Source organism: Temnothorax americanus, unplaced genomic scaffold, assembly GCF_048541705.1.
Source record: "Temnothorax americanus isolate GAGA-0224 unplaced genomic scaffold, ASM4854170v1 Scaffold24, whole genome shotgun sequence".
Lineage (NCBI taxonomy): Eukaryota > Metazoa > Arthropoda > Insecta > Hymenoptera > Formicidae > Temnothorax > Temnothorax americanus.
This window is the reverse complement of record NW_027509381.1, coordinates 1,571,773-1,599,617: the sequence shown is the minus strand read 5'-3', so window position 1 is coordinate 1,599,617 and position 27,845 is coordinate 1,571,773. Positions and strand designations below refer to the sequence as shown.

Here is a 27,845-nt window from a genome sequence, read left to right as displayed (position 1 = left end):
TAAAAGTATACTATATACGGAAATGTAAAAGATTATAAATTTTTCTCCTTCAATAATTTTAAATTATCTGTTTCACTTTTTTCCCCTATTGTTCTAGTTGTATACACAAAGAGAAACAGCCACCTTATATCTTGCCAAATATCTTTCCGATTATTGTGAATTGCGAAAATGGCCGATCGCGGGTTATCAATCCTTTATATCGAAAATACGAAGCGATCGACGGTTCATCAAGTACGAATATGTGCCACTTCGCGCAATTTTGTACGGAGAGAAATTGCCTGGCTCGCGGCACGTATTAATTAATAGGTATTAGCGTTTTTTTCTTTCGATATATGTATGTACAACGTGAAACGAGTCAATCAAAGATAACCGATATCCGGAGAGTGAAAGGGGGAGGTACGGAGAGAATGCCGACCCCGAGCCCGAATTGGCGCCAGATCCGCGCGCGCAGTTTCTCTCGTGTCTGAAATTAATTAGCCGCGGTAATTAATGGTGACATTTCTTCGTATACGTAACACGCCGTAACGCGGTGAGATTTTTTATTTAGCGCGCGGTTGACGTTTCGCACGCACGCATGCACGCACGTATACGTGGGATATATATATCGGCGGCGAAACGAAGGGAAAGCGGAAAACGTTTTGCGCGCGATAATCCGGGCAGACGCGTCTATGTAGGGGAGATGCAAATACTTCTGACAGGGATGGACTGAAATTACCAGCTCGAAAAACAAGGGCTGACGATATAATTGTTTTATCTGATAGATTAATTTTCGCGTTCCCAGGAGAATGATATCACTAACACCAATAGAATTGTTATACTGTGAAATTATAAAAAAGTGTCTCTTTACAAAGATCGTCCGTATATGTTAAAGGAACGTCAATTGCTAAAATGCATTACTCGACGTGGTATTCCCGCGGCGTATATCTTGTTCCAAGGGATTATTCCAACTTTTATTCGCCTGCAGAAATAAACGAGTTCGAACTGAGTTTAATACGGATTCTTCAATCTAAATATTATGCATTTCGCACGTGCAAACAGGGCGCATCGATTCGACTTCTATTTAGGTTAATTACTCAGGCGCAAACCGGGAAGAGTTTTTCGATTTGCGCCAGAATAACATAGGGAACATCGATACGCCGCGTTCGCAAACACATTCCGCGCTTTACGCGAACTTTCTTCGTGAAATTCACTGAAAAAATAGTACGCCGCGCTCGCGTACTTTGTTTATTAATCGACTTAATCAAAGTTATACAAACATTTTTCCACGATATGCATATATGTATGCTCGTCCTTTCGAAGCGGGCGGATCGACCGACGATTATCTATATACACGCGTGAAAGCGCAATGTCGAAGTGGCGCGAGAGAATTGTACGACGAAGAAGAATCGGCTCGCGCGACAATCTGCGGGAATGCCACACGGATGACCGATCGCGTCAAAACGCGTAGCCGGAACCGATCGACGCGGCGGAGAATGTTCGACTCGATCGTTCGAAAGTGGCGTACCACAACTATTTTCGCACGATTATTGTCTCCTGATGGCCAATTCCCACATTTTGCACAACGCGCGACATAGCTGTCGCCATAATTAATTGCCTGGATTCGCGTTTTCTAATCGTAGTTATCGTTGAACCAACACAATTCACTGTTTCGCTCTTTTCCCGCGATTTCCAATTGCGGAAAGCGCGTTGCGTTAACTAATGCGGAGAGCGGTTAGTTATGGTTCGCTGCGAGTCAATTATTTAATTAATTTGAATCAGAAACGGATCAAATATTTTGAATTGGCGATTAAATTTGATTAAATGTAAACCCTAATTTTCTCAGCTTATTTGCATGCCCTTCGAAAACAGACACCGAAATATGAATGCCTTGACTTCGTGGCAATATATCGTAATATTCTTTCATTCAGTCAATATCATTTTTAATTTCCGAAAAAAAAAAATAGCTCACGGAACATAATTTAATATCAACTAAAATATGCTTCATACGATATCGATTAAAAATTTGTTTTTCTCTGACGTGATCTGTCAGCTGATTCGCTGTGAATTAATTCTTTATAAACTTTGCGGAATAAAGTTATAAGAACAGAAAGCGTATGAACACATATATTTGTAATTGGATGTCTCATTTCGGGAATTAATTTAGAACCAACGAATCTTGGAAAAACAATAATTGCCGAAAGGACGCCATTAAAATCTCGAACTAATCGCGAAATTGAAATTCAGCTGCAGCGCGAAAAGAATCGTGCTCGCTGATAACGACGAGAACCGCAACTCCCGCGGGCGCTTCCTTTATCGCGCTCTCTCTCTCTCTCTCTCTTGCAAGGGTGCTCCTTCGCGATCGCCGATCCAATTAAATCCGATTACATTTTTCGCCGCGATGCGGCCCACCCCCCTCCCGTCCCGCCCAGCCTGCAAAAAATCCGGACCGCGGGACGCGCGTGCGGGGGGCCGCGCGAGCACTGGTGGCGTCCCTTATCGATTCGAAACGATTTTAGAGGGTGGTTTTACCCTCCGACGTTTTTGATTTCGGCTACGCGGCCTCTCCGCGATACCGGGACTCCGGGGCAACGCTTCGCCGCTTCGAATTAAGGGGTGAGCCTCGAGAGTACGAGAGCCTAACCCCGGGATCGTTCCGAGGAGAGACAGAGCGCTGGGTGCAGGAAGAAGGATGGCAGGGAGGAAGGGGGGACCGGAGGGGACGAATAGACAAGAAGGGACGCGGAATCGAGCGAGAGAGTCTCTTCTCGGTGTTTATTTTTTACTTCTCGAAAGAGCCATACGCGCGCGCCGGATGCGCACCCCACGGTCCCTCCCGATCCCAAATTCAATAAATATGGCCCCGTGTTGAATAACGGGCGTTGGATACGCGTTGGATACGGCGTTCCTGGAGAGAGAAAGAGAGAGAGAGAGAGAGAGAGAGATAGACTCGTGATACGAGATTATTGCCGTAGCCTTGAAATCCGCGACGAATCGGGAGGAAGCAACATTCGCGGAGCGAGCAAAAAGAAAACGCGAATTGACGTGTCTGCGCTAACAAGAGCTGAAACGCGGGCTTTGCGGATACAAAGAGAAACCCCTGTAACGGAATATTTATCGAATTCGCCATACGAATAATGAAATTGTAAAGGTTCACCGGCTTCGTTTAAAGCCTACCGCGTTTTCCGCCCGAGAGATCTCGGCATTCGAGCTGAGCGTTCAAAAGTTGCGAGAAAGTAATGTTCAATTAAATTTTCTGCTGGAAAGAAAACTGACTGCGATATAGTGAAAAAGCATGACGATATTTCTAAGTCACTTTGTATCTCCATCAGAATATTGAGTGATTTGTTGAACATTGACAGACTTCGTTGGCATCGCTGCGGAGAGATTAATGGGGAGAGAAACTCGGATAGTTATAATACCCTGCACATCACACACGTACGTGCACAGTCACAGTCAAGTGTTAAATAAACAATGCGTTTGTTTTACGGAAAGTATCCTCTGTCCGTTAAAAAATTTTAATTGTGCCGCGCGAGATCGTAAAATTAGAAACGCATCGGGGATATCGCGCAGCAGAGATTACTTTTGCACGGGACGGAATTACGGAAAAATGACGACGAAGCGAAAATAGGGCGAGGCTGCCGGGCAAAAAAATTAGTTACCATGATATTGCAATCGTAAAGCGATAGATACCCGGTTTAATATATGCATTGCAATCTCTCCTCACTGCTACACGGTCAAAAGTGATACGCTGCCCCGAAAGTTAAAACGGATTAGCCAGCTTCAGAGTCGGCTGCACTTCCGTCCATTTAATTTTGCAATCGTAAACACGATATACTCAGATATTTAGTCCGCTACAAACATGGCAATTCCAATAGGAATATTGGATCAGCTAATGTTGTTCTAGCTCTGTATCTCGACTTAATATCGAGTCACCCCCTATATTAAAATCGAATGCATTGAACTGTACGTGAAGGAGAGCAAAGTAGAATAATATCTTGATTAAGTCGTGTGACATATCTATTGAAATTTGTTTTATATATCGCGTCTGTATTATATAAACATAAATGCCAATTCAAATTTTTCAATTGATGCAATCTTAATCAGATATTGTTTTTTAATTCGTACGCAACAAAGATTGCACATTGATTTAAACAGAGAACTTTTCTTAAAACTTCTAACAGAGTGATAAAACAGTATTTTAAGAAACAATGTTCCATGGAACAGTTACGACATCACCGTATCCATGTGTGTCCAGCGTATCATACTTCACCTAATACATACAGTGGTATAATTGGATACATATTGCGTTAATGTACCGCGTGCCCTAATTCCCGTAACAATGGTATTATTATGGTCAATTTATTCGCGCAATGGCACAACAAGACATCGGTATATCTATCAATCATTCGCAGAATCTCGTAGTATCCGCTTTCATCGCGGAACTCGCATATATATACGCATATCTTCAATACACATAATTCCGCTTAAATTAGCTTTACCCTCCCCCCCCTCTCTTTCTCGTTCTGACCGTAATTACCAAAATCCATAAAACCCAACTCAGACTTCTCGAAAATGCATCCGTACTCGCACAAACAAATCCCCATTCTGTCTCGAGATCAAATTGCAGTTATACATCACACGGTTTGAATAATCGTTATAATATCCGAGCTCGCCTAACTTCAATTTAGGGCTTATTACTCAACAAGAGGCCAACCGACGCATTTTGGTAAAACGATTTATCAGGATGAAATAGCTTGGTCTTTTTATTTAACAAAATAATCGTGTTGTGGAGATATTTTGTGCGCTTTGAGTTACTTTTCAGCTCGTGTAACCAAAACTCAAATTGAAATATAAATCGAGCTGACCAGATATCTAATATAAAAATAAAATGTTGCATTTAATGACGCTGTTTAATTACGGTTTCAAATTTTAATTGTTCGACCTAGTAGTAAGTACGTAGAACAATATTGAGTTACATATTCTGTTCACGTAAATGAAATATATACCAAGAGTGACACGTTGCGGCATGTTGGTGTGCAAATGCATTAAGAAAGGTGATAAAGAGAGAACGAAGAATAACAAGCACGCTAATGTTTTAGATATCAAATATCGCAACGACATCCATTAGACTTTATCGCGAACATAACGTGTGCAGCCAGAGATCAAAGATGCTAATTTTTAGCTCATTATGTCCATTTCTACGAAAGCAGATCAACTTTAATCCCGGCTTAACTTACTATCCTTTTTCTGACTCTTAGAACTAGAAAGAGATGAAAAATAAACCGAGATTGAAGTTAATCTGCATCGGTAGAAATGTATGTACATTAATCACCGCGGTCTAAATTGAATCTTCACGGCACAAGAGCGTGGGGAATTTCCAATAATTAATTCGGAGTACAACGGAATTTATGTTCGGCACGAACCTTTGCACTCGTTGGCGTCCCTGGCGGTGGCCCTGGCCCACGGCCGGTCGAAGTGGAAGGGCCGGCATCGCTCGCAGTCCCTGCCGGCGGTGTTGTGCCTGCACTCGCAGACGACCTCGCCGTCCTTGCCGGGGATGCAGCGCGCCGCGTGTCCGTTGCACTTGCACCTGCCGCCCACGGCGAAGTCCGAGACCGCGTAGTGGTGGGCCATGGTGGCGGTGGCGATCGGGCCCAGGCCGTTCATCGCCACGCTGGCGAGCGTGGTCGTGGTCGAGGAGACGGCGACCGGCACGAAGCCCATGTCGCGTACCGCGGCGTCGATCGCGTCGTTGGACTGCATCTCTTGGGGCGCGATCACCTGATGGACCGACGGCAGGGCGGTCACCAGGGGATCCTGCCCGTGCAGGATCGCGTTCTTCTGGCTCTTGAGCCGCTCCTCGCGCTCGCGTTCCCGCTTCGTCATCTCCTCGAGCCCGATCGCCGCCACGTGATGCTCCTCGCCGTTGAGCGACGACGATCCCTGGTCCGGGCCCGACGGCATGTGGAGCCGGTTGAACACCACCCGGATATCGGTGGCGGTCACCCAGTCCTGCAGCACCGGCGAGTTGTCGAAGTCGGCGGCGGACGGTCGACCCTCCAGGGTGCTGAAGGCGATCCTGCCGACCGGGCCGAGGCCGTCGCCGCCGGTGTAACGGTGACTGTCGGTGCACCGGGCCTCCTGCTCGTTCGCCTTGGTGATGGTGGCGCGATTCGGCCTGCCGTAGACCCGGCGGCACTGCGACGAGTAGAACTGAAACGGCTGCCAGGTCTTGCCGTAGTCCATCGACTTGTAGATCGCGATCGAATCGGGCTTGGCGGCGCGCGGGCAGAACTGCAGGCTGACGTACGTAAGCTCGTACTTCTTGCCGAGGGAGAGGGTCAGGGTGACGTTGTCGGGCGGCGCCGAGAAGCTCTGCGAGCTGACGAGCGGCTCGCTGCGCCAGCAGGTGACGTTGTTCGGGTTGTTCAGGTCGGTCAGATAGCTCGCGGGGAAGCGTCGCCGGGGCGTGCTGTCGTCGCACACGTGGCAGTGGCCGATGCCGGTGGTGCCGCCGGGCTCGTCGGTGACGTCGCAGTAGCGGGTGGGCCCGCCGGTGCCGCACGTGGACGATGCCTCGACGGTCGCGCCGAACGCCGCGTTCACGAAGTCGGGGATGCACCGGCGCGGCCGGTCCTCGTCGTAGCACGGGTCGCTCGGGTTCTGCTGGCTCGAGAACATCTTGGTGTAGATCTCGCCGCGGGCCGGCTGCAGCGGCAGCAGCAGCAGCAGCGGCAGCTGCCCGGACAGGATCGTCGCGAGGACGACCCACGGCCGGAAGGACCGTTTCTCCGCCATCCCGCACCGCTGGCGAACTGCCCGCTCCGATCCTCCTTCCGTTCTTCGCGCTTCTCCGGCAGATATCCGCGCGCGGTTTGCGGTACGCGACACGCGACCCTGACGATCACGGGAAGCTTCACTCACCTCTTCCCCGTCTTCCCTCCTGCTCTCTTTACTCCCCCCTCTACGGTAAGGGGCAACTGAGATGCGATCTCGGTCCTAGGCCTCGCTCCGCGTCGTGTTGAAATCGAGGCGCAATTTAATTTTCCGTTGTACTTCTCCGTGTCTCGCTGAAAAACCCGTCTCTCTGTCACTCACGGCTCACATTATATTGGCACTGGCCAAGTTGGAATACTTGGAACGCGACACGATGATGAATCCAAAACCATTCAGTCTCGCGGAATAAGATAAACGCACTGTTCGCACTGAAACCGGACCCGTCCGAGGAGCCGCCTGACTCACCACTTCGAAAGTTTATTTATTTTTTTATTTTTTTTTTTTTTTTCGCACTCTCAGACAGACTCGCGGAATATCACCCTCGCTACGATTTCGAGAGAACGCGTCTCGTTTCCCCGAACGGCGCGAAACGAGTTCCGTGGCCGCGCAAAAGCCGAAGGAGGAAATCGGCTGCGATCGGGAACGAACGCGCCGGCGGAAACGACCGGCGATAAAAAACAACCCTACCTCGACAGCGGCTCGCCGCTAACTGAAACGCCGTCCTCGCACGATGCGCATCCGAACTCCGAACTGCCGCGAGTCCCTCTCCGGTCGCGGGCTCCCCGCTCCCCGCAGCCCCCGATGCGTGTTACCCCCTTCTTGCCCCCCTCCTCCTTTCGTCTCCGTTCGACCAACGACGCGTCACTCTCTCGCTCGCACGCCTGCGAGAGATCGCGCGGGCCAATCGGACGAGACATTGTCCCCCCTCCCCGCCCCGCCGCAGTATGCCAGACTGGTCCATGGATCGTGGATCCAAGCGCGGAGGGATGCCGCGCGCGTGCTACGATATGGACCAGAAACGTTGGACTGGCCTGGCCCCCGAGGGTGCTTCCCTCGAGGGACAGCGCGTGATTTTTCTTGTTTCCTTTATTTCGCCCGCGTTTCGGCGGCTTCAAACGTTAACCTGTTGGCTCGTTTGGGTTTGGGATTTCGTTGCTTTTGAATTGGCACGAGGTTCTAATTGAGAAAACAGAGAGACGGCTGTGAAGTGGCTAATGAATATAATGACGTTATAAAATACTCGGGCAATTTATGATTATTCTAATGTGCAATGTAGAAAATATGTGACAGGTTTTTCACGCACGTAGAAATAACTCTCGTTGCATTTTGGAGAAGAATATTTTCTCGCATTTCTTGATTTAATGATTTATTTAACGGACTATTCTGGAGATAGGTCGCATTTTTGAGATAATTTGATGTATAATAATAACAAAAAACGATATTTTCCTTTACGCCAAGAATTGTTTACTCATCTAGTTTTATATATAGTTTATCTCTTACGCTTGTATACAAAAGGTCTTGAAGTACTTTTCCATTCCATGATTAAGATTTGTATATGTATATATGACTATGACGAGTTATATTACGTTAATCTTCTATATCGTCCTTATTACTGGATAGCGCATGTTCTTTTTCGCGTTAGTTTGTCCATTTGCTACTGCATAGTGCATAGCGTGTACATTAGTTTGTCTTCGCCCGTTCCATCGCGTCGTCGTCGTCTCTATATACCCAGGCACAATATTGCTCGATGTAATCCACTTCCATTTACATTGCGACCTACCGCTGAATATTGTCTCCATTGATTAATTTGAGTAATGTCTTGATTAACCGAATCTAGTTAACGATTTATCTTGCATTTCTGTGCTGCAATTTAATTGTAAAATATAAGGTGCGGTTAAAACGCAAAACCTCGTGTAATAAGGATGTATCATACCTGCAACATCATAATGTGTAACATCATAAAGATGCAAATAGGCTGTCGGCAACTACTGAATAATTAATGCAAATGACCGATTGAATAATAAGCAGATACATATTCAATTGGAAATACGTATATCCCGAACGTCAAAATACATTCGATGAGCAGAAATGATTCCCCCTAAAATGATATGATTGGACTGTTCTTTTTTCTCGTGATTTTTTTAAGGTTTCAACATACAAAAATATTTTGATTTCTATGATTTCAATTTAGGCTTCTCTTAAAGTCTAAGTCCATTTAAAATTGACCAAAAACTAAGATCTATTCCTTGAAGCTTAAAATTGTCAAAATTCCTCTCTTGCTTATAAATTATCGTGCACGGTAAATTATTGACATCTCAACACATTTTAGATTAGAAAGTATTATTTCTCATCTATTCTCGACTATACGATTGCCTGTTCAATTGAAATATGAGACATCTCGTGCGAATATTGCCAATCAAGGTAGAGACGCGAAGCGGCAATCGATGAAGCAATCGAACGTTGCTCGTCAATGGGACATGACATGTTCATTCAAGGAATCAACCGCCGCGAGCGGATCGTAAAGAATCGCTCGCTTCTCTACCTTTCTGGCTGCGAGAGGCAGATCTTGGAGGAATTTATCAGCGGATTATTTCACGGCGGCGATCCCCGCGGGCGAGGGGGTTCCTCTTCCGTCGATTTCGTCGACAGAGGAACCCGGTCCGCCTGCGTGCTGAGCTTATAGAGCGAGTTCTCTGCCGCTCGATTGGTCGGCGCCGTCGAATTGGCGGTCGCGAGGAAGAAAAGAAGAAAAAGAGAAAAGGCGGACGCGAGGATCAGCGGGAGAGAGAAAGGGAGGAAGGAAGGAAGAGGGAAGCCGACCGAGGAGAAGGACGGAGAGTGAGTGAACGGGGACTGGCGAGAGGAGAGCAACGTGTCTGTTGCCGTCACGCGAACTCTTCTGTTGGACCGCAATGTGGAAAGGCCTCGTTGGCCCCGTCCGACTTGACAGCTCGAAATCTGGTATCGGATACGATAAATATAGGTCCTGGGGAATTAAGTCAGAGCCGCGGATCTCTCCGCGGCGAGCGTGAATCCGGTTGTGATCTAAAGTATCCGTTGTGCGTGGGTTTTTTCTCCCTGCGAGAGAGCCGCGCAGTTTCGGAGCAGCCTCCTTTTTAATAGCGGTGATTCTCTAGCGTCGGTAGAGTGATAACCATATGCCTTCAGCACCTCTTCGCGACTGCTCGTGTATTTTTAGAAATAATATTTCCGAGATGGAAGATTGCCTGCGTTTACAGAATTAAGGTGACGTCCGCTAATTATTATGTATCTGCTTGTCAATTATGCTGTATCTGTGCAGTCAATTTATGTACGAGAATTATTTTAAATTCTTATCGCATTCTTCTTTGATATCGGTCATTATGGAAAAATATATGCGAATAGAAATAATAAGAAACATGTATGGCATTAAATTTCTATACAGTTAAGTGTGTTAATATAAATTTCACTTTAATAAAATCTTGATTCGCAAAATTACGGAGGACCGCGTACAACGCTCAATCATTTTTTAATTCGATATTTGACTCGAAAAAGATCGCTTCCATCTTCAACGGGGAATATCGAATCAAGTTTAGGTCTGTAAAAGTATCAAGCGTATCTAGGATCTATGCTAAATACGCGCTTTTGTAAAGTGTGAGGTCCAAAGTGCCGAGTACAAACGCGTCGTCGCGTCGGCGCGACGTGTACTCGCGCGAGATGAAAGGCGCGAGATGAAAACGAAGGGCACCGTTTAAAGGCGCCCTGCAGTCTAACAGAAGGCGTTTACGCGCCAAAAGACTGCCCCGTTCTCCGGCAGGCAAAATATCCAAACGCTCCGTACCAGAAGCGGGCGCACATAAGAAACATAATTATGGGCGTTCGGACGCAGGTGGTGGCTGGAATGCTTTTCACAGGGCGCTACCTCCGTCGCGTTAAAAACGCGCTCTTCTTTCGGCGGCCTCTCGCCTTCGCATTCAACGTCGGAAATCGGGGGAAGCTTATTTAGGACGTTACACGCACGAGAGCGCGCATCCTCGCACGCAACGGAATATTTCGCGACTGAAGTCGCTAAAGTAACAATTACGCTTAATAATGTAACGACCGACGCACGGGAGGATATCTCTCATTCGCATTTTTTATCACAATGCTCGACGCTTTTCTTTCGAGGCACATTGCCATTTGCGATAGAGGAAGATCACCTCGGTTCAAATATCACGCAATTTTACAAACGCGATGCACTTGCAATTAGTATCTTATAAGTGTGGAAGCGATATTTCTATTAAGCGAACAGCGAACTACGCATTTTCTTTGACATGTTTATAGATGTTGGAAACTGGATTAAAACGTGTAACGGACATTCGCGCGTGTGGAGATATTAACAATTTTTTTAATTGAAAACCCGGTTTCGACTCGGCTTCGCATTTTACGAGTACTCTCGTAACGTTCTTACTGCGCTCACATACGCCACGAAACGCGGATGAATACCAGGAAGTGCGAGAAGCGTTATTTACGTTTGTTCCTCCGCGATATTTATAGCAACTGTGTACGAAAGACGTGCGACGCGATACAAAATTAAATTACACGTATAGATTATAAGCTTTTTACAGCCGATTTTCGCACCAACCGTTGTGCAAATCATGCGGTGTAAATGCGCGCGTAAAACTCCGTGCAATATTTTTCGCTCTAATCGCCCGGTGTCGTTGGGCAACATATATGTAAATCGTATATAGGTTGTCGATCCGAAAATAGCGATATCGACCGCAATGTCGTATTCCTTGTAAAAATAACGAATACTGTTTTCAGGTCGATCAATACGATCTTTCGATTAATTATTCATTTAGTCCGACTGACGGATCAACGAATTTTTACGAGGCCGGAGATTACCATTGTTACCATCAACTATTCATTACTCGCGAAATGAGAGCTTTGATCCTTGGAGTATGTATTATTTTATAGAGTAACTCTAAATATATATTCTGATTTTAACAAATTTTTTAACGATTCTGAAATCTCTATTTTCTATTTTTCATCAGATCTCGTGGCCAATACAAATCATAATCATTATTATCTTGTTTTCTATTAGAAATGCAAAGTTGTCCTAGCAAATTAATGAGTATCAGTATGTCCGTTAGCAAATGCAAATGAGTTTGCGTTTCTCTCGGATCTCGTGACTGGTGTCTTTTTCGTTGCGTTGGCGAATCCATATGTTCCATCGAAGCTCGGGGCGGACAAGAGAGGATGGCCACGGCGAGAGCGAGCGAACGAGCGGGTCCGGCGGCCACCACCGACGATGGACGGCATCCATTAATCGAATTAATGTAATCTGGAGGAGCGGCTGGACGGGCACGAAGCGGCCGTGATGACGTCCGCGGTTGCGGGCTTTTCGGCTTAGGTCTCTCGCCCTCGCGCGGATTAAAACTTGAAAACCGTCACTATCACCGTCGCCGCCGCTGACCGCGGTCGCAATGTCCTCTCGTCCTGCCTGCGAGAGAGAAGGAGAGATATGAGGACACTCTTTCTCTCTTCGTGCTCCTTCCGCTTCGACGAAACGGCTCTTTCATGCGTCGCTTCCGTCGCGCCGAAGCCGTGTGCCGATCCGGACAGCGGTTGGTCGGTCCCCGTTGAACGCGCACGTTGTTATCTGCAGTTTTCGCGCTGTGAAAGAGATTTGCGGCATTGTGATTACGATACAAATCGTCCTACTTATTTCTCAGAATGTATTTTATAGATTGAGATTTTAATCCGACAAGTTTTTTTTAAATAAAGAACAAGGTTTTTAAGAAATACTTGTCGTTCAGTTTTCAAGTGAACAGAATTGTTATTTTATAGAACAGAATGATCGCAAAATAAATTTCTCCACATGTAAAAATTCCTTATAACGAAGTAAAATTATACTTGATTTACGCACGATATATGGACAATGAAAAATAAAATCACTTTAAAACGCAAGCGTTTTTTAATAAAATTTTCGATAATGGAATCGGCCTTTCATCAATATAAATGTCGATGTAGAAATACAGCTCGAATAATTATACCGATAGAAAATGTAAGACAAAGCATCAAGACGTATACTTCGAAAGTTCTCAATCTCTCACGGGATTGAGAGGAAGATGTGAGAACAATAGAGTAAATTCGTGAATTCCTTGAACGAGTTCCCACGGAAATTCCGGGGGGCTGAAAGAACGCAGAAGGCGAACGATTCATCTTCCTCGGTTGATTAACGTATGTACATGATTGTTCCTTTTTTTTCAGGCGGCGATCGGCGGCTTTCCCGAAACCGTCTATACGGCCGGGCCAGCGCATCTTGCGTAATCCTCAGGAACGAGCAAAGTTCGTGCCGACATTCACGATTCTAGGATTAACCCCACGTGAAGTCGAAGAATTTATGACGTCCAAACGGGGCTACATGCAAATATTCCACGAACGGAGGGGCCCCATCGAACGTCCCCTTTTTTTAAGTGGAACTTTAATTTATGCCCGCGACGTCTCGAAACTAATAAAAAGATGACACGTTGCACAAAAAACTTGAGAGGTACGTATTTTGATATTATAAATTGGGTTAGTCACTCAATATATTCTGACTCAACTTGTTGAATGTTTCAGTGACACTACTAAGAGAAATATTTAATAATAAAAATACTCTTTTAAATAAAATAGAACTGTTTCCCACACATTATACATACATCGGTTATATCTTCTTTTTATTTTATCATGAAAAATTGTAATGTAGAATTTATTGATCTGCAATGTAAAATGCATTATTTCCTTCTATAAAACGACAGTTATATATCTTTTTCGTCTTTACTTTATATTTTAAGCGTTACAACTAAAATATAGAGCGCAGTGGAAATATCTAAATGTAACAACTGATTAAGTACACTCTTTCTTGTGTAAAATATATCTTACCTGCTATTTTTAGCTATGAATAATTTCTTTTCGCAAAAGTCTCTCTTTCGATTGATTACCCTTGTTACGAAAAAATCAATTTTGAAGTTGAAAGTATCTATATGCAAAAGAAGGGACACTGTAGGATAACCGCGATTATCATATTGTGTTAAATATCAACCAAAAAACTTGCATTATTTCTTTCGCTCGATAACGTCGGAAGGACATAAGGAGAAAAATCCAGGATACGCTAAGGAGATGTCCGGCGAGTTTGATCAAATAATTTATTAAACGTTCGCCATTTTATAGTAATTTACAATGTTACAAGACAACGGCGTCCGCCTACCACGTCGTTCACGATTTCTGCGCTTGGTCGCGAGATATTTACGTCGGTTGTCTGTGAAAAACACATTGCGGTTCTAAAACGCGGATCCGCGGCGGGACGAGCGAGCGAGTGACGAGAACAAAAAAAAAAAAAATTCCCCGGTAGAATACGCCGTGCGAGGAACACGTACGGTACGTCGTAGTGATAACTTCTTTTTCTTTCCTTTCTTTTTACGAAAGAGAGAAGCGGAAGTTACCGCTTTCCCTCGTGTGAAATCGCGCTCGTCCGCGCCGCGATCCGTTCGCCTCGCTTAATTCCCATATTTTTTTTTTTCACTCTACGAAGCTTACAAATTACGTCTAAAAGTAGTATAGTATTTGTACGAAATATACCGTTGAAAGTAACGCGTGACACCTCGAGGAAGCACTCGACTGCCGGTGAAACGTTAATTTTTTTTTAATCGTGTTACGTGTAGAGAATCGTGGTCGCGCGACGACTAATATAATGTGGGAATATCGCTTCCGAAACTTCCAAATTATAGCACCGCTAACGTTTTCTCGTACGGGATGGGAGACGAGTTACATTATGAGTTTAATTCTCGTCGAATTTGAGAGCGAAAATGCGCGAAGTGTCAAGCTGCTTGGACACGGATGCCGATGTTCATCGAATTTTTGCTCACCGCTCACGAATAAATTATTTGAAGGATGAAAATGCGTTATTGACGTTGTAGCTAATCTTTTGTAATCGTCGTTGGTTTGCTTGCCCTCATTTTTCTAACGTGCATGAGAAATTTACGAGAGAAGAGTGTCCATGGTAATTATAATCATTTAATTAACAAAATGAAATCAGTGAGTAATCATCTGCAAGTTATTTGTGGATCATTTTATATATATTATATGATGTAATATTGCGTCTTGTATTAAGGGTCTGGATGATGACACAAGAAGTGAAAGATGTGACTTGTGCATTTTATCGTTCGCGTTCGACGCGTCTTTTGGTTCACAAATTGATATAAAGATGTAAAACGATTACATACGTATATATAAATGTTATTCAAAAATTCATTTATTTAGTTATTCTAGATAAAAACACCTAAGCGAGATCTCTAATACTTTTCGTAATTTGCGAGTTCTTTGACCCCTTTTTAACGGTAAAAGATCGGGGCACTCGCTACTTTCTCGCTACTTCAAGCAAAATATTAATTGCGATACTTTTTGGAAAATGCATGCAAGAGTTCGATTTTTCTCTAGGAAGAACGAAAACGATGATCGCTTTAGAATGCGAGGAACGCGGTATATCTTCGCCAATACGCTTGACACCATCGCGGTTCTCCACTCGAGAAACGTGCTAATGAACGTCCTACGTGAATCGCGTAATTTGTCGCTTCGCCTCGATAATTTTAGATACAGATAAGCTTAGGAACGATTCTACGGTCCGCGAAGTGATTCGCTCGCTAATAGAGATACGCAACCGTTTCGAGGACAAAAAGAAAGAAAAACACCGTAGACGGTAAAACAACGAGTTTCCTAGGAATGCTCCCTGGCACTTGTATTATCTTCTTGTTCCCTGTCCTCCACAGAAGTATCACGTATTGCTCTGTATCGTGTAATTTGTATGCGTGTTGAATGTACATGCGAATGTATGCCGTGTACGAGTCTAATGTATGTGTGGTGTGTGGGTGTGTACGCCATATTTATAATTATTCATTTTCTCTCAATCATATACATATATATTTATATTATTCTAATTACCTATATATACTTTGTCATATATATATATATATATATATATATATATATATATATATATATATATTATTTATATATACCTTTATCTCAGCTTTCGTGTAGAAATAATACCTCTCTCTTTCTCTCTTTTTTTTAAATTGTATCTGTATGCTCCTGTGTGACGTTGCCGCTCAGTTTGCCGTCCGCATTTGTCCAAACGATCCCTAATCGATATTTTAATTTCAAGCGGAAAAATATTTAACGCCAAAGTCTTAGCGTCTCTTAAGGTAAAAGCGAATTTTCTTTTAAATATAAAGAACATTCATTCATTTTGCTCAAAAGCCTGAATGCAGAAACAAACCCGCAACTTGCCTTGCTCATCTATATCATGTACTATATAAGATTCCATGTACTTGCAAGTTTTCAATGGAAGTTAAATGCAGAAAGTGGTTTCAAAATAAAATTACATACAATTGTAGAAAGACAAAAAAACGAATAATTATGACGTGGCAAGCTTAAACGGTATACAGAATATCTCATTCGTGTAATCTACGCGATTTCCTAAACAAAAAGATAATATTATCGCAAATTTTTCGTAGCAAAAAATTAATTAATACTTTGGCTCTTTCACGATAAGACTTGTGCATATGAGTAGGAGTAAATTTTTTATCATAGGACACAATCTTCCTTTCTCTTACAGTAATGACGATACAAATAGATATAGGTTCTCGAAAACTGATATCTTTTCGAACGTTTCGCGACTTCCAGAGTTCGTATGACGTCGAATCACTTGACACTTCTGCGTTCATAGAGCGAACCCGTATCCATCATTTATTGGTATAATCGGAGTAGATACTTTACAGTAAGACACTTGGTAAATTAGATTTCTTATTTATTTCTGCCAACAATTCTCGGCTCAAAACGTTCTGCAACGATATACAATTACAAGCATGCAATTCCTAGGCGTGCCTCGCTTTCTCAAGGACGTAGTCTGCCTGCGAGTCTTGCGCACTTTTCCGATATATTTAAACATGATTTAAACGATAATTTTATTGATACAAGTACAAATATTTCGAAAACGAATAGAAATAATAGTACATCGACAAAATCGATCGCGTGTCACAGGAAATTTATCATTTTATGTAAATAATAAATAAAAAACTAAAAAATGTACAGACAATTAAAAAAAAAAAAAAAAGAGAAAGATATTAATTTTCCATTTCTAATCTTACTAGTTGACTTGTCATTTAATCAATAATCGCGAAGAGAAAAAAAACTACGTTGATTTAAATGCATATTTAATGCATAGTTAAATATTTGATAGATCACGTAAAACTCTAATCCATTTATTTCTTGAAAAGAGCAATTTATAATAAGTTAACATATGTTGCACGTAATTAAATATCTTGCAATATTCCCATCCCATATTAAGCTTCATGCTTTGTTATTCTGAGCCGGGCAATAAGATTATGCAATGTGATATCAGTATATAATGCAATATATAATTTACATTTGCATTTACAAATACATTGAAATTTTATATTTGGTGTTTCAAAAAGTATTATGAAATACTTTTAAAAATATATTAATTAGAAATATGCATTAGAAAACACCGATATGAGAAAATACAGGAAAATGCGTGCATACGTTTTTATAATGATATAAACAAAAGTTATATTATAAAAATGCTATATAAAATTATCTCCTTCGCGCAAAAGCGTGAACAAAAAAAGCAGACATTCATTTTAGTATCAAGCTGTTAAACTTATCGAATATAAAAATCATCCAGTGATCTCACAAAATTCGTGTCATTGATGTCATGTAATTCATGATGTACCGCGGTATTGTTAAATACGTTTATATACAAATAAAAAAAAAAAGAAAACGTACGATGTGTGTGTAGGAGGGTGTACAAGTCTCACAGCTACGAGAACGAGGCATCGCCTACAAGTACAATCGCGCGTTTCCTTTTCAGACAAATAAACCAGAAATAATCGAGCATCCGCACGGCAAACCGCGTAACGCCGCGCAATGAAAGTTCATCGGGTTGATCGTTCGTAAATAGCGGTCGCATTCTCGAGATCGGGCAACGATCGCGGTCCGCACGCTAGAGTCCGTCAAAAACGGGATATTCTCTTTTCTTTTCCACAACGATGTTCGATCGTGACTGTCAGAAATATTGCGGTTTCAATATTTGTTGTTACACAACATCAGCGATTTAAACAAATCTCGGATGCGATTAATTGCTAAATTGTTCACTCTTCAGTTTTTATCGAAGAGTGAATATCCTTCGCTGCTGTAGTATCTGTGCTTATTGCAACGTCAATATAATCAATGATTTAATAAATACATATTTTTAATACATCACGGGGAAGTCGACTTATATTTCTTTTGCTATATGTATATATCTCTTCTTCCAAATAATACATGGATCTACAAAACGTCTCACAGTTCCACGACGTTTTTTAGACGTTTGTATTGTCTGGGCTGATCTTTATTTATTCAAGTAAAATTAATCTGACAAAAATCAGGCCTGAAAATAAACCGAGCCGATCTTTCTATTAACATTTCATTTTGAGAAATAACTGTATATCGTGTATATGTATACATATACTTGGCGCGAGACACTGTGTGTCGTGTCTCTTAATAATACATAAATAAAACGATAAATATCTCATTGGACGCGTAAACGCACTACAAAGTAATAAAAAATATGTATCTAATATTTTTTCTCCTCTTTCTATCAGCGGGGGTACAAATCACTATTTATCTCATCATAATATAGATACATGATCCCTTTATACCTTAACAGTTAAGGATTAACGATTACAATTGGGCGAATACTCAATATGAGTCAAATCATTTGCAATCACGCTCGTAATCGGCGTAGTGTCTCGAGCGAGCGATATGACGGCGCGACTGACGACGTACCCGATCTCGATGAGCGCGCACGGCCGACACTTGTTGCATTTTGATTAAAGCGGATGCAAGGAAGGAGCGAGGAGCGGGCGGCGGAGGGTGGAGGTAGCGCAAGCCTCGCGCACCACGCGAGCCCTCACGAACGGGGGGGGGCCTCGCTGCTCGCGCTCTTGATGGAAAAAGTTCGTCGGCTACGTAAAATAAACAGAGGATATGCATTGTGTGTGTGCAATGTTCCCATGTTAACCGTCGTTAGGTAGGTAAGTTCCTGAAGATTACAACCGCGCCGTGCGCGTACGCGGCTCGACGGAGCCGCGCCTTCTCACCTCTCTTTCTTTCTACCTTCTCCTTCTTCTCCTTTTTCATTTAGGTATTACACATACGCGAATACACAATATTTACACAGGCGCTCGGCCCGCCTGCTTCGTTCCAATGATCTCCACGAGTACGCCTCGCTTCGGCGACACTACACAGTCGCGCACAAGTGTATAACTCTCCCCGTTTTCTCTCAATCTCCCGCCCCTCTCTTGATATTTCTCCGGCATGTCTTATTGTTCCGCCTGCATCGCCGTTTCTCCCCGGTTCTCGCTACCTGTATCGTCTTCTTTCCCGTAGAAAAAATTATCTTCCGCACTTTTTCGTACCACTTTTCTCTTAATCTCCTCTTTGCGCGTTAAAAAGGAATATAAAACTATCTATAAAAAGATTACGCAAGAAATCCGGTGGATTGTCGACGAGCGTCGCGATTCGCGCTCCTTACGAGGCTGTCTCTTTGGAATTTTCGTGTTAGACGTGATAGACGGGGACGTCTATCCCTCTCGGTCCCGATATGTGCACGGAGGTAAAGAGGTAGTGCGTTTGCGTAAGGACTCGGAGCGTTTTTCAGCACTCAATTTGGAGCGGCGTTCGTCGAAACCCACTGCGTTTGTGTTTTCACGGTGTTTACGTAAGACTAAGTCGATTCCTTATGAAATACGTCGAGCGCATCTCATCGAGGATCATCCGGATACATTTATGAGACGCACTTCGAATCGCAAGGAAAAGATTTTGCACGTGAAAGAATGTTTTGGTATCGCGAAATTTCTCATAAATATGATCTGTCATCATCGTCCCACATTGCTCTCATTCTCACTCTTTCTCTCTGTCTCTCTTTTTCTTTCTACCGTGTTTTCGATTTACTCGCTCATTTATAACAGTGCTCGCCGTTTGTCCTCTCTTCTCGTTTCTTTCTCTACCCTCGCATGCATACATATACATACAGCCGTAAACACGCGCGCGCTCTCTTCTACTCGTCTATTCCTTACTATTCTTTCGCAAAATAACTTAATACCTATATCCAATATATTAGATATTAAATAATAACCATATCAATATATTAATTTTAAATAATATGATTTCCAACAAAACGCCCGGCTACACTCAACAAATGTAAATAAAATTAACACGGTTCGAGGAATTCCCATAGAAATTACTTATCGATGATCTCATGATAAATTTTGGTACGTCGCGATAATATTAATAATTTGTATTGAAAAAAGTTTCGCGTGATTCGTGAATATGTTTTGGTTGTTTTTGGCATTCTACCGCGAGTATTGACTAATCGCTAAAATGTGGATTCTTTATGAATCAAAATTATATGTATATGTATATATATACATATATACCTAAGTTACAGGCGATAATATACAACTACAATTCTCTCTCATTATAGATCTTAGAAATCGTTACGAATAAAAATAAAAAGAATAACCATACATATATGTATATGTAGAAATCAAAACTGCACGTAGAAGCGCGACTCGCGGTGCGTGACAAGTCAAAACACAAACGTCCCTGACAATTAAAATGTCTATGTCTCCTGCATTCTTGGAAGGAGTCATTATTGTATTAAAAAAACGAGCAAATAAAGATCTCCTTATTAAATATAGACGCGGCCTATTATATGGAAATGGCTCGATCTACGAATCTTCTTATTAACATGATTGTTTGCTAAATACAGCAAAGATTTAAACTAGTGTAAAAAATATAATTTTATGTCAGTACTTAATTTTTCCAAGATCGGAATGCAGAATGTTCTAGAGTACCGTGATACTTGTTAACAACAGATCATAATGCCAAGATATCTATAAAAGATATTGTTTAAAAGCAGTAAATTAAATTCTTCGATATGAATCGAGCCACTTCCAGTCTTGGACTTTTGTTCTTCGGCACTGTTCGTAAAAATGCATTACAATGATTAAATTGACGAAGATGACATATGTGCGCGGATCGAATTTCGGGGAGAAGTCGCGTCCCCGAGACAGATGCAAACACACCATGGGACAATGGAAGTGTAATGTCGCACACGCTTGATGTTCGCCCCTCGCATCAGGCGCTCGGGCCTAATCGGAGAGCACTTATACATATATATAACGCTGTGTTTTCGCTAAATAATCGCAATTTCGTCCCTGCTTTTGATTCCTTATCTTTGAAACTGTTCGTAGGTTCCCTTCAAGTTAAGGCGCCATGACGCACGACATTACGACGTCGTGCATTTGTTATCTCCTATGTGAAAAATATCCATTTAAGTGTTGTGTAAAATGCTATCTCACAAAAAATATGATTCTCTCTATAAAATTGTCAAATTCCACTAACTCGCCTAGAAACATCTTATACACGTTATCGAGATTGTATATTGGTTTCGTTCGTGTCGGCGGAAAATGGAGAGCACGGGGGGAGGGAGCGAAAGTTTGCGATCGCCCGCGAGAGGAACATGCGGATAATGCCATCCATGGAAAAATATCGTTCGGAATTTGTAATTGATCTATATGTTTCGACCCGAACGTTCGGCGCGCGCTTTCTGGCGTCCGATCCGCCGACATGAATTCCACGCAACACCTATCACCAGAATTAATGAACGATTCATCATGATTTCTGTGGTATCGCAGACGAGTAGAATAGAAAGACCGATTAATATAAGCGGCGCGATAAATGTAAGTCTTACAATATATACGAGGATATACATGACGTGCCATTCTTTTTTTTCTGCGAATCTTCTTTAACGCGATGTTTTAAGAATCTTCCTACGTTTAAGGGTAGAAGGAAATCCAATTGTTCTTGAAACGATTCGAGCACGTCTACTTTCTTCACTTTCTTTTAACAGTTATATGGATAGAACCGAATGTTTCTCCACGCAAAAGCTGTTCTTCTAGCAAACCGGTAAAACGCAACGTGACGAAGAAGTAGAGGCTGCGTGTGCTCGCGGAATCGGTAATTCGTTAAAAAAAAAAAAAAAAAAACAATCGAATTTCGCCACCCTTCGAAATCAAGACAAATCGATCAACAGCGACGCGATTACGCTTGAAAGGAGACCTGCGGCCAGTTTCAATGTGTGACCTAAGCTTCCTCGGTTTGCATCTTACAGGAATTCGAGTCATCCGGGGTTCTTCACAAGTTTCTTCCCGCGATAGTCGTAAACACGTCGGCAGAAAAGCACCATGTCTGATGGCACTGGTATAGGAGGCTGCCGATTCTCCCTTGGATACACTTGGTCCCCTGGCGGAACTATTAAGCCAGGATTTTCTAAACCTTCTTCGATCCTCCGTAAGTTTTTACGATACCTGTCACATAAAAACGATATGCAGGTAATCCGATCTTGCTTGGTTAAGAAAGTTACGTTACCTCTTTCAATATTAATTTCGTGGACAATCAAAATTTATATGTAATAAACTTCTATATTAGCTCATCACTCTAGCAGAGATTTAAAAAACATCCATCAAAAAGCTTTTACGTCAATTATTTCACGATCAATCATGAATATGTCATTAAATTTGATTACACAAATAAATTGCCAATCTGTAAAAAGTATTAAAAATCTTTTCTAAAAATCTATATTCGTGAAACATATTAAACTAAATTTGGCGTGATACGTGGCTCCGTGTAGAAGCGATCGACTCATAATAAGCAGATTCAGTCCCGACTTTCCTGTCATGTATTCGTTTATAAAAGGCTTGATTCAGAATCAAAAGATTTAAATAAAAAAGTATGAGTTGTTCTAATAACTGATATAATTTGTGACCGGTTTATAAATAATATATATACATTCAATTAAATTTCGTATCACAATAGAAAGAATTACTCACCGACAGTATTCGTTAAACGTCAGGATGTAACACTTGTCCTCTATGCAAGCGACGCTGTTTGCGTCCCGATGACGCGAGGCAAATACCTCGTCCTCGCTGTCGTGTGGCGTCCGACCCTGTTCCGTATGCTCAGGTCTATAGTACCACAGCAAGGAGAACATCATCTCACCTAAATGCAGAATAACAGCGTGGATGTTAACTCATCAAATCTAGAGGAAAGTTTTTGCGTTTCTCGCGACAGAGGATATCTACCGTCGTCCGGATTCTCCCACAGCGCCGCTATCTTCGCTACATACGGCAAGTCACCCTTTCGCGTACCGCTCTTCAGCAACACGCAGTCCCGAGGCCGCAATACGTCGCCGCTCTCATGACTCATACTCGCGTAACATCGCCGTATGGCCGTTTCTTCATTCTAAGATGATAGATTTTAAAATTCGATCAGATTCTATCAATAGATTATTGTCAGACGATATATCTAGAGTCGAGTCAATAGTAGCATCATCATATGGTAACTACTGTATAGAATTTCGCGTAAAACGTGCGGACCCGTTTGTGGTCGTAACACACTCAGACGTGAATTTAAATTATTTTGAATTTATCCTGAAATAAACGGCGCACACATTTTATCATATTATATTAATTTAAACAAATAACATATAATAATTCTGCAAACTTTGCACGATTTTAGAAGAACAATTATACCAACAGCTCGAACGAATTTTTTCTTCATTGCACTATTTACACATGGAATTATAAAGCTAACCGTAGAGATCGTGTACAAATTTTATCAATTAGATTCTTCTAAACTAATCGAGATATAAATAACAATAACAAGTCACAGCAGAAGACAATAAAAAATCTAGATGTGTTGTTATTGCTTTATAATTCAGCACAATTTTCTCTTGTCTTATTATCGCTATGTGATAATAGAAATCTGGTTCCTCAATTAATTCAACCAAGGTTCGAACAAATCTCCGGAAGTATATCAAGGTTTAATTATTCTTACCGTTAGATAAACTTTGGCTTCAAAGGGCTCCCCCTCCCAGCTCCATCCGTTGTTCCACTTCGGTTTCAGGAACGTTTTTCTCGTTAACGTCAGGCTCTCATTTCCAAGCGAGAAATTCTCCACTTTGCAGCCCGACTTCTTGACGTTTGGTATCTTTTTCGCGCTCTTCCGCTTCTTCTTAATTACCGCCGACTTTTTCGGATCTTCGCTGAGGTCACTCGCTTTGGTCTTCGACACGTTGTCGCGCTTCTTCGAGCCGTCCCGCGCTTTCGAGTCCTGCGCCCTCGGTTTTACATCCTGCGCCTTCGTCTCCACGAATTTACCAATTTTGCCCTTACCAACCTTGATTTTACCGTCGTGCGAGGCCTTCGGTTTCGGTTTCGCGTCCGCTTTGCTTTTCGCTTGGCCGTTCTTCGAAATCGCTTTTGACACCTTCTCAATAGCCTGCTCCTTCACCTGATCGATCTTCTTCGCGAGCCTCTTCGCCGCCGGTAACGATTCCTCTTTGACGCTCTTCTTCTTCTTCTCCACGCGCTCGCAGTTCTTGCTCTTGCGGTCTTTCCTCTGCGTCATCTGAAGACTCTGCTGTATCACATCGTCGATAGTCTCCATTATCGAGATATCGCTGGCGGTCCGTTTCAAGCAATTCACGATGCTCTGCTTGCCGCTCTTCACTTTCTTAGTCGCGCTTTCGTTCGCATTCGGCGCCTCCGCCTTGCGCTTTTGACCCCGTGGTCCTGCGTCCTTCTTCGCTTGCTTCTTCTTCGGGACGATCGTCTCGGCTCTCACGCTATCGGCTTTACTCGGAGTTAGCGGCTCGATCGGCGCGATGACATTGACCGGTTCCTCGTTATTCGCATCCTGGGACGAGCCCACCGACAAGGCCCTCTTGCTCAGTTTCCTCTTCTTCCTGCTGTCCGATAAGCTGTCGAGCGAGAGCTTCCTCTTGGTCACTTTTTGGCACTTGGGCTGTTCCTCGATCTCAGCTCCGGCCTCGACCTTGGTCGCGATCGGTCCCTGCACGACTTCCTCCTCCACTCCCCTCCCCTCCTCCTCCTCTTCCTCTTTATCATCGACAGTTTCTTGCACGGTCGGCTCGTAATCGGGCTTTTTCCAGCTCTCGTCACTGTCGATCACCACCACGTCCAGTTCCTCCTTCACGTCGGGATCGCCGTCGAGCTTGTCGTCCAGCACGATACCGGAATCCTTGTCCATCTCCAGTATCGCTATCTGTCCCTCCTTCATGCACTGCTCGCACTTCATGATGTCGCACTTGTAATCCGACTCGCACTTGACGACGTTGCAATTAGCGACGCATGGCAGCCCGTCGATCTCCATACTGCAGGACTCGCATTTGACGTTGTTGTTCTCCAGCTTGAAATTGTGATACTTGCTGCTGGGACAGCTCGCCGCGACGGACAGTTTCTCAGTGGGCGATAGCGTTTCCATCTTGACCTCGCAAGTGGACGTGCACGCGTTCTGACAACCGCATTTCCTCAACGTATCCTCCGTACAATTCTGCTCGTCCTGCAAGAATGGCAGAAAGGAAATTCATCGGGTTACACGTGCGCGACTCCGACGCTATCGCGCAACAAATCCGCGAGTCCTTGAAAAAGGCTCGTGACCTTTTTAATTCAATCGCTAACTCGATTATTTTTCAGTTACACCACGACAATATCGATACGAAAATAAAACGTTTGATTTTCTCTCGATAAGCGAAATATCCGATAAATTTACAAATTATTCGGACTAATAGAATCATGGTGTATATAAAGAATAAAACCTAAATATTCATAAGAATGTTATTTTCGAAAGGCTGTTTTCAAAACGATATTTCGCGCAAATTATTTTCAAAAAAGTAAAAAAAATTATTTATCATATTAAAAAGTTACTTTCAGGAGTATGCAAAATAATAATATTTGAAATTGTGTTTTAACAGATGTTTTATTTGCAACGCGTATATATATATATATAAATATATATATATATATATATGTAGGTCTGGAAGTATGTTCCGGGACTTTTATTTTTGATATCGGTATATTCCGGGACAGTTTTTTGAATCTGATTACATATATATGCGTTATATTCCAGGACTGTACATTTCAAAAAACGTAAACAGTCCTGGAACATACCTCTGGACCTACATATATATATATATATATATATATATATATATATATATATATAGTATTGCCAAAATATTTAATATGTAAAGAATTTAAATTATTTGCGAGAGTATTTGCATCGCGTACATCTCGCCAAATGCAAAATTCCTGATACATTCATACATCTAAACGCATGTGACGATCGAACTTGTATTTTTTCCATCTTGCCACGAGATCGGGCGGAAATCAAGGTAATCGGAGACGGTCATCGAGACGTTGATTAAGTGTAAGAGAGCGGTGGAACACATACCTTACTCCTACAGTCTTGGTTCTGAAGGCGACTATGTCCACCGACTAGATTGTGCGACGGCGGGACCGAGGGGGATTGGTTCTGATTTAGGTTGCGGTGAGTGTTGATTTGGACGCGATCCGTATCCCAGGCATTGGCACCGTGAGGGGGAGCTAGCCCAGCTAGCCCCCTCGCCGGCGAGGGCGGACCTACCAAAGCACTGGGTGGCAATGACAGACCGGGCCCCGATACCACTGGCGCTCCCTTACCATTACCAATAAGGGCCCCAGTATCCACGTTTTTTGGACACGATTGCATCGGGCATGGACAACCCTGAAAGGCTGCGGCAACAAACATCGGGGATGCGGTGAATGCGCGAATACCGCCTTTCTCGTTTGTAACGGAGTATTCGGATGAGGAGGCACGTGACGCCCGATTAACCCCTTGCCTTACGATTTAATTTGTGATGGCACCGCGCGTGCCACATAGTTAGCCACAACGTCGCTTACGCGCTAAGAAACAACGATCTGGCAATATACTTAATCTGCCTTTGTCGATCATCTGGTATAAGTAACAATATCGTGTGACAAAATTTTCAATATATATAATGCAATTGATGCAATTGGTTTCTTATGGACATATTGTTCAATCTGTACCACGAGTTTTATTCGATATTATAAGGCAAAAGGTTAAACACATAAAATTTAATTTAATTCGAATTTTTAAACCCCTATTGCCCTTGTTCAGCAAACGACCGTTAATGCTCTCGCCATGAACGCCGCGCTCAGTTATATCACGCGTTAACACTTTCAAAGTCGTAAAATTGCACTAACAAAGTCTTGACCACCAGAAAACAACCATACAAATGTAATCTAGAAGGTTGTAAGTGAAAAGTTACAAAGTTTCAAAGCAACTTTTATGCCACATCTATGCAATTAAAATAATAAAATGTGAACTGAAAGTTCGTCTCACATACGAGAGCAATGGAGGGTTAAAGTAGGGCTCGTTCGCGCTCATATATACTTCTTTTAGCGATGTTTCCATTGCTCGTCTTTGTAATTAAGTTGAAGTAATGGCAACGACTTGACTTATTATAAACATTATAAAAAGAATATAGAAGCGGAATTTACATGGTATAGACAAAAGACCAAAACAATATAAGACAAAATGGATAAAAATGCATTATCTTGAATCTAATCATTTCAAAATAATTTCGATGAACGCATGCATCTTTTTACAATACGTTACATCGGAATGAAATTTATATGGAATATAGTAGGCAAATAAAAAATCATAATGTCGTTTATCGCTAAGAGAAAGAATATGTCGTCGTGGTTAGCTACGGGAGTATAAGGAATATTTGGATGAAGAAATAAGTCGACTTACTGCAAACGTTATTAATTTGTTTTATCATCAGCGAAAGTCACGGTCTTTTTTGTTTTCTTCGGCATGAATAAAAATGGAAAGTAATTTTTTATCATGCACGTATAACATTGCACGGAAATGGCCGTATGTACGGACAGTTTCTTTCTGATAAGACTGGACGCATTACAGTTTTCGGTTATTTTAGCTCTCTGTCGGCTTAAAATGTCACTTTGCTTTCTGGTAAGCTAATACTTTGTTGAAGAACGGGCCCTTAGGACTCGGACGCCTTGGAAATCGAACGAAATGGGCCCTACAATAATTTTTAGATTCTCAAAGTACTTTCCTGTTCATTTTCAGATTTTCGC

General features: G+C 42.6%; 3 protein-coding genes across 5 annotated transcripts in view; 1 reads left to right on the top strand and 2 right to left on the bottom strand.

Moving 5' to 3' along the window:
• LOC143898594 (netrin-1) overlaps window positions 1–7,639 on the bottom strand; it is a 214,383-nt gene extending 206,744 nt beyond the window's left edge. The window contains exon 1 of the mRNA XM_077408173.1: window positions 5,403–7,639. Coding sequence (XP_077264299.1) covers window positions 5,403–6,777 — 1,375 coding nt within the window. The 5' untranslated portion in view covers window positions 6,778–7,639. The remainder of the gene's footprint in view (window positions 1–5,402) is intronic.
• The window catches only part of LOC143898604 (uncharacterized), a 206,279-nt gene extending 192,406 nt beyond the window's left edge, over window positions 1–13,873 (top strand). The window contains exons 5-6 of one of the 2 annotated variants that reach the window (XR_013257261.1): window positions 12,988–13,267; window positions 13,339–13,839. The gene's annotated coding sequence lies outside the window, so the exon portion shown is untranslated. Of the gene's footprint in view, window positions 1–12,987; window positions 13,268–13,338 lie in introns of both variants that reach the window. The other variant, XM_077408187.1, reaches the window with a different exon arrangement.
• Window positions 13,874–16,547: 2,674 nt separating this feature from the next.
• The window catches only part of LOC143898591 (uncharacterized), a 125,493-nt gene continuing 114,195 nt past the window's right edge, over window positions 16,548–27,845 (bottom strand). For both annotated transcript variants that reach the window (XM_077408170.1, XM_077408171.1), the window contains exons 8-12: window positions 26,137–26,456; window positions 23,719–25,245; window positions 22,965–23,124; window positions 22,713–22,881; window positions 16,548–22,190 (exon numbers count right to left, since the gene is read on the bottom strand). In XM_077408170.1, the coding sequence (XP_077264296.1) occupies window positions 22,004–22,190; window positions 22,713–22,881; window positions 22,965–23,124; window positions 23,719–25,245; window positions 26,137–26,456 (2,363 nt within the window). In that variant the 3' untranslated portion in view covers window positions 16,548–22,003. The remainder of the gene's footprint in view (window positions 22,191–22,712; window positions 22,882–22,964; window positions 23,125–23,718; window positions 25,246–26,136; window positions 26,457–27,845) is intronic.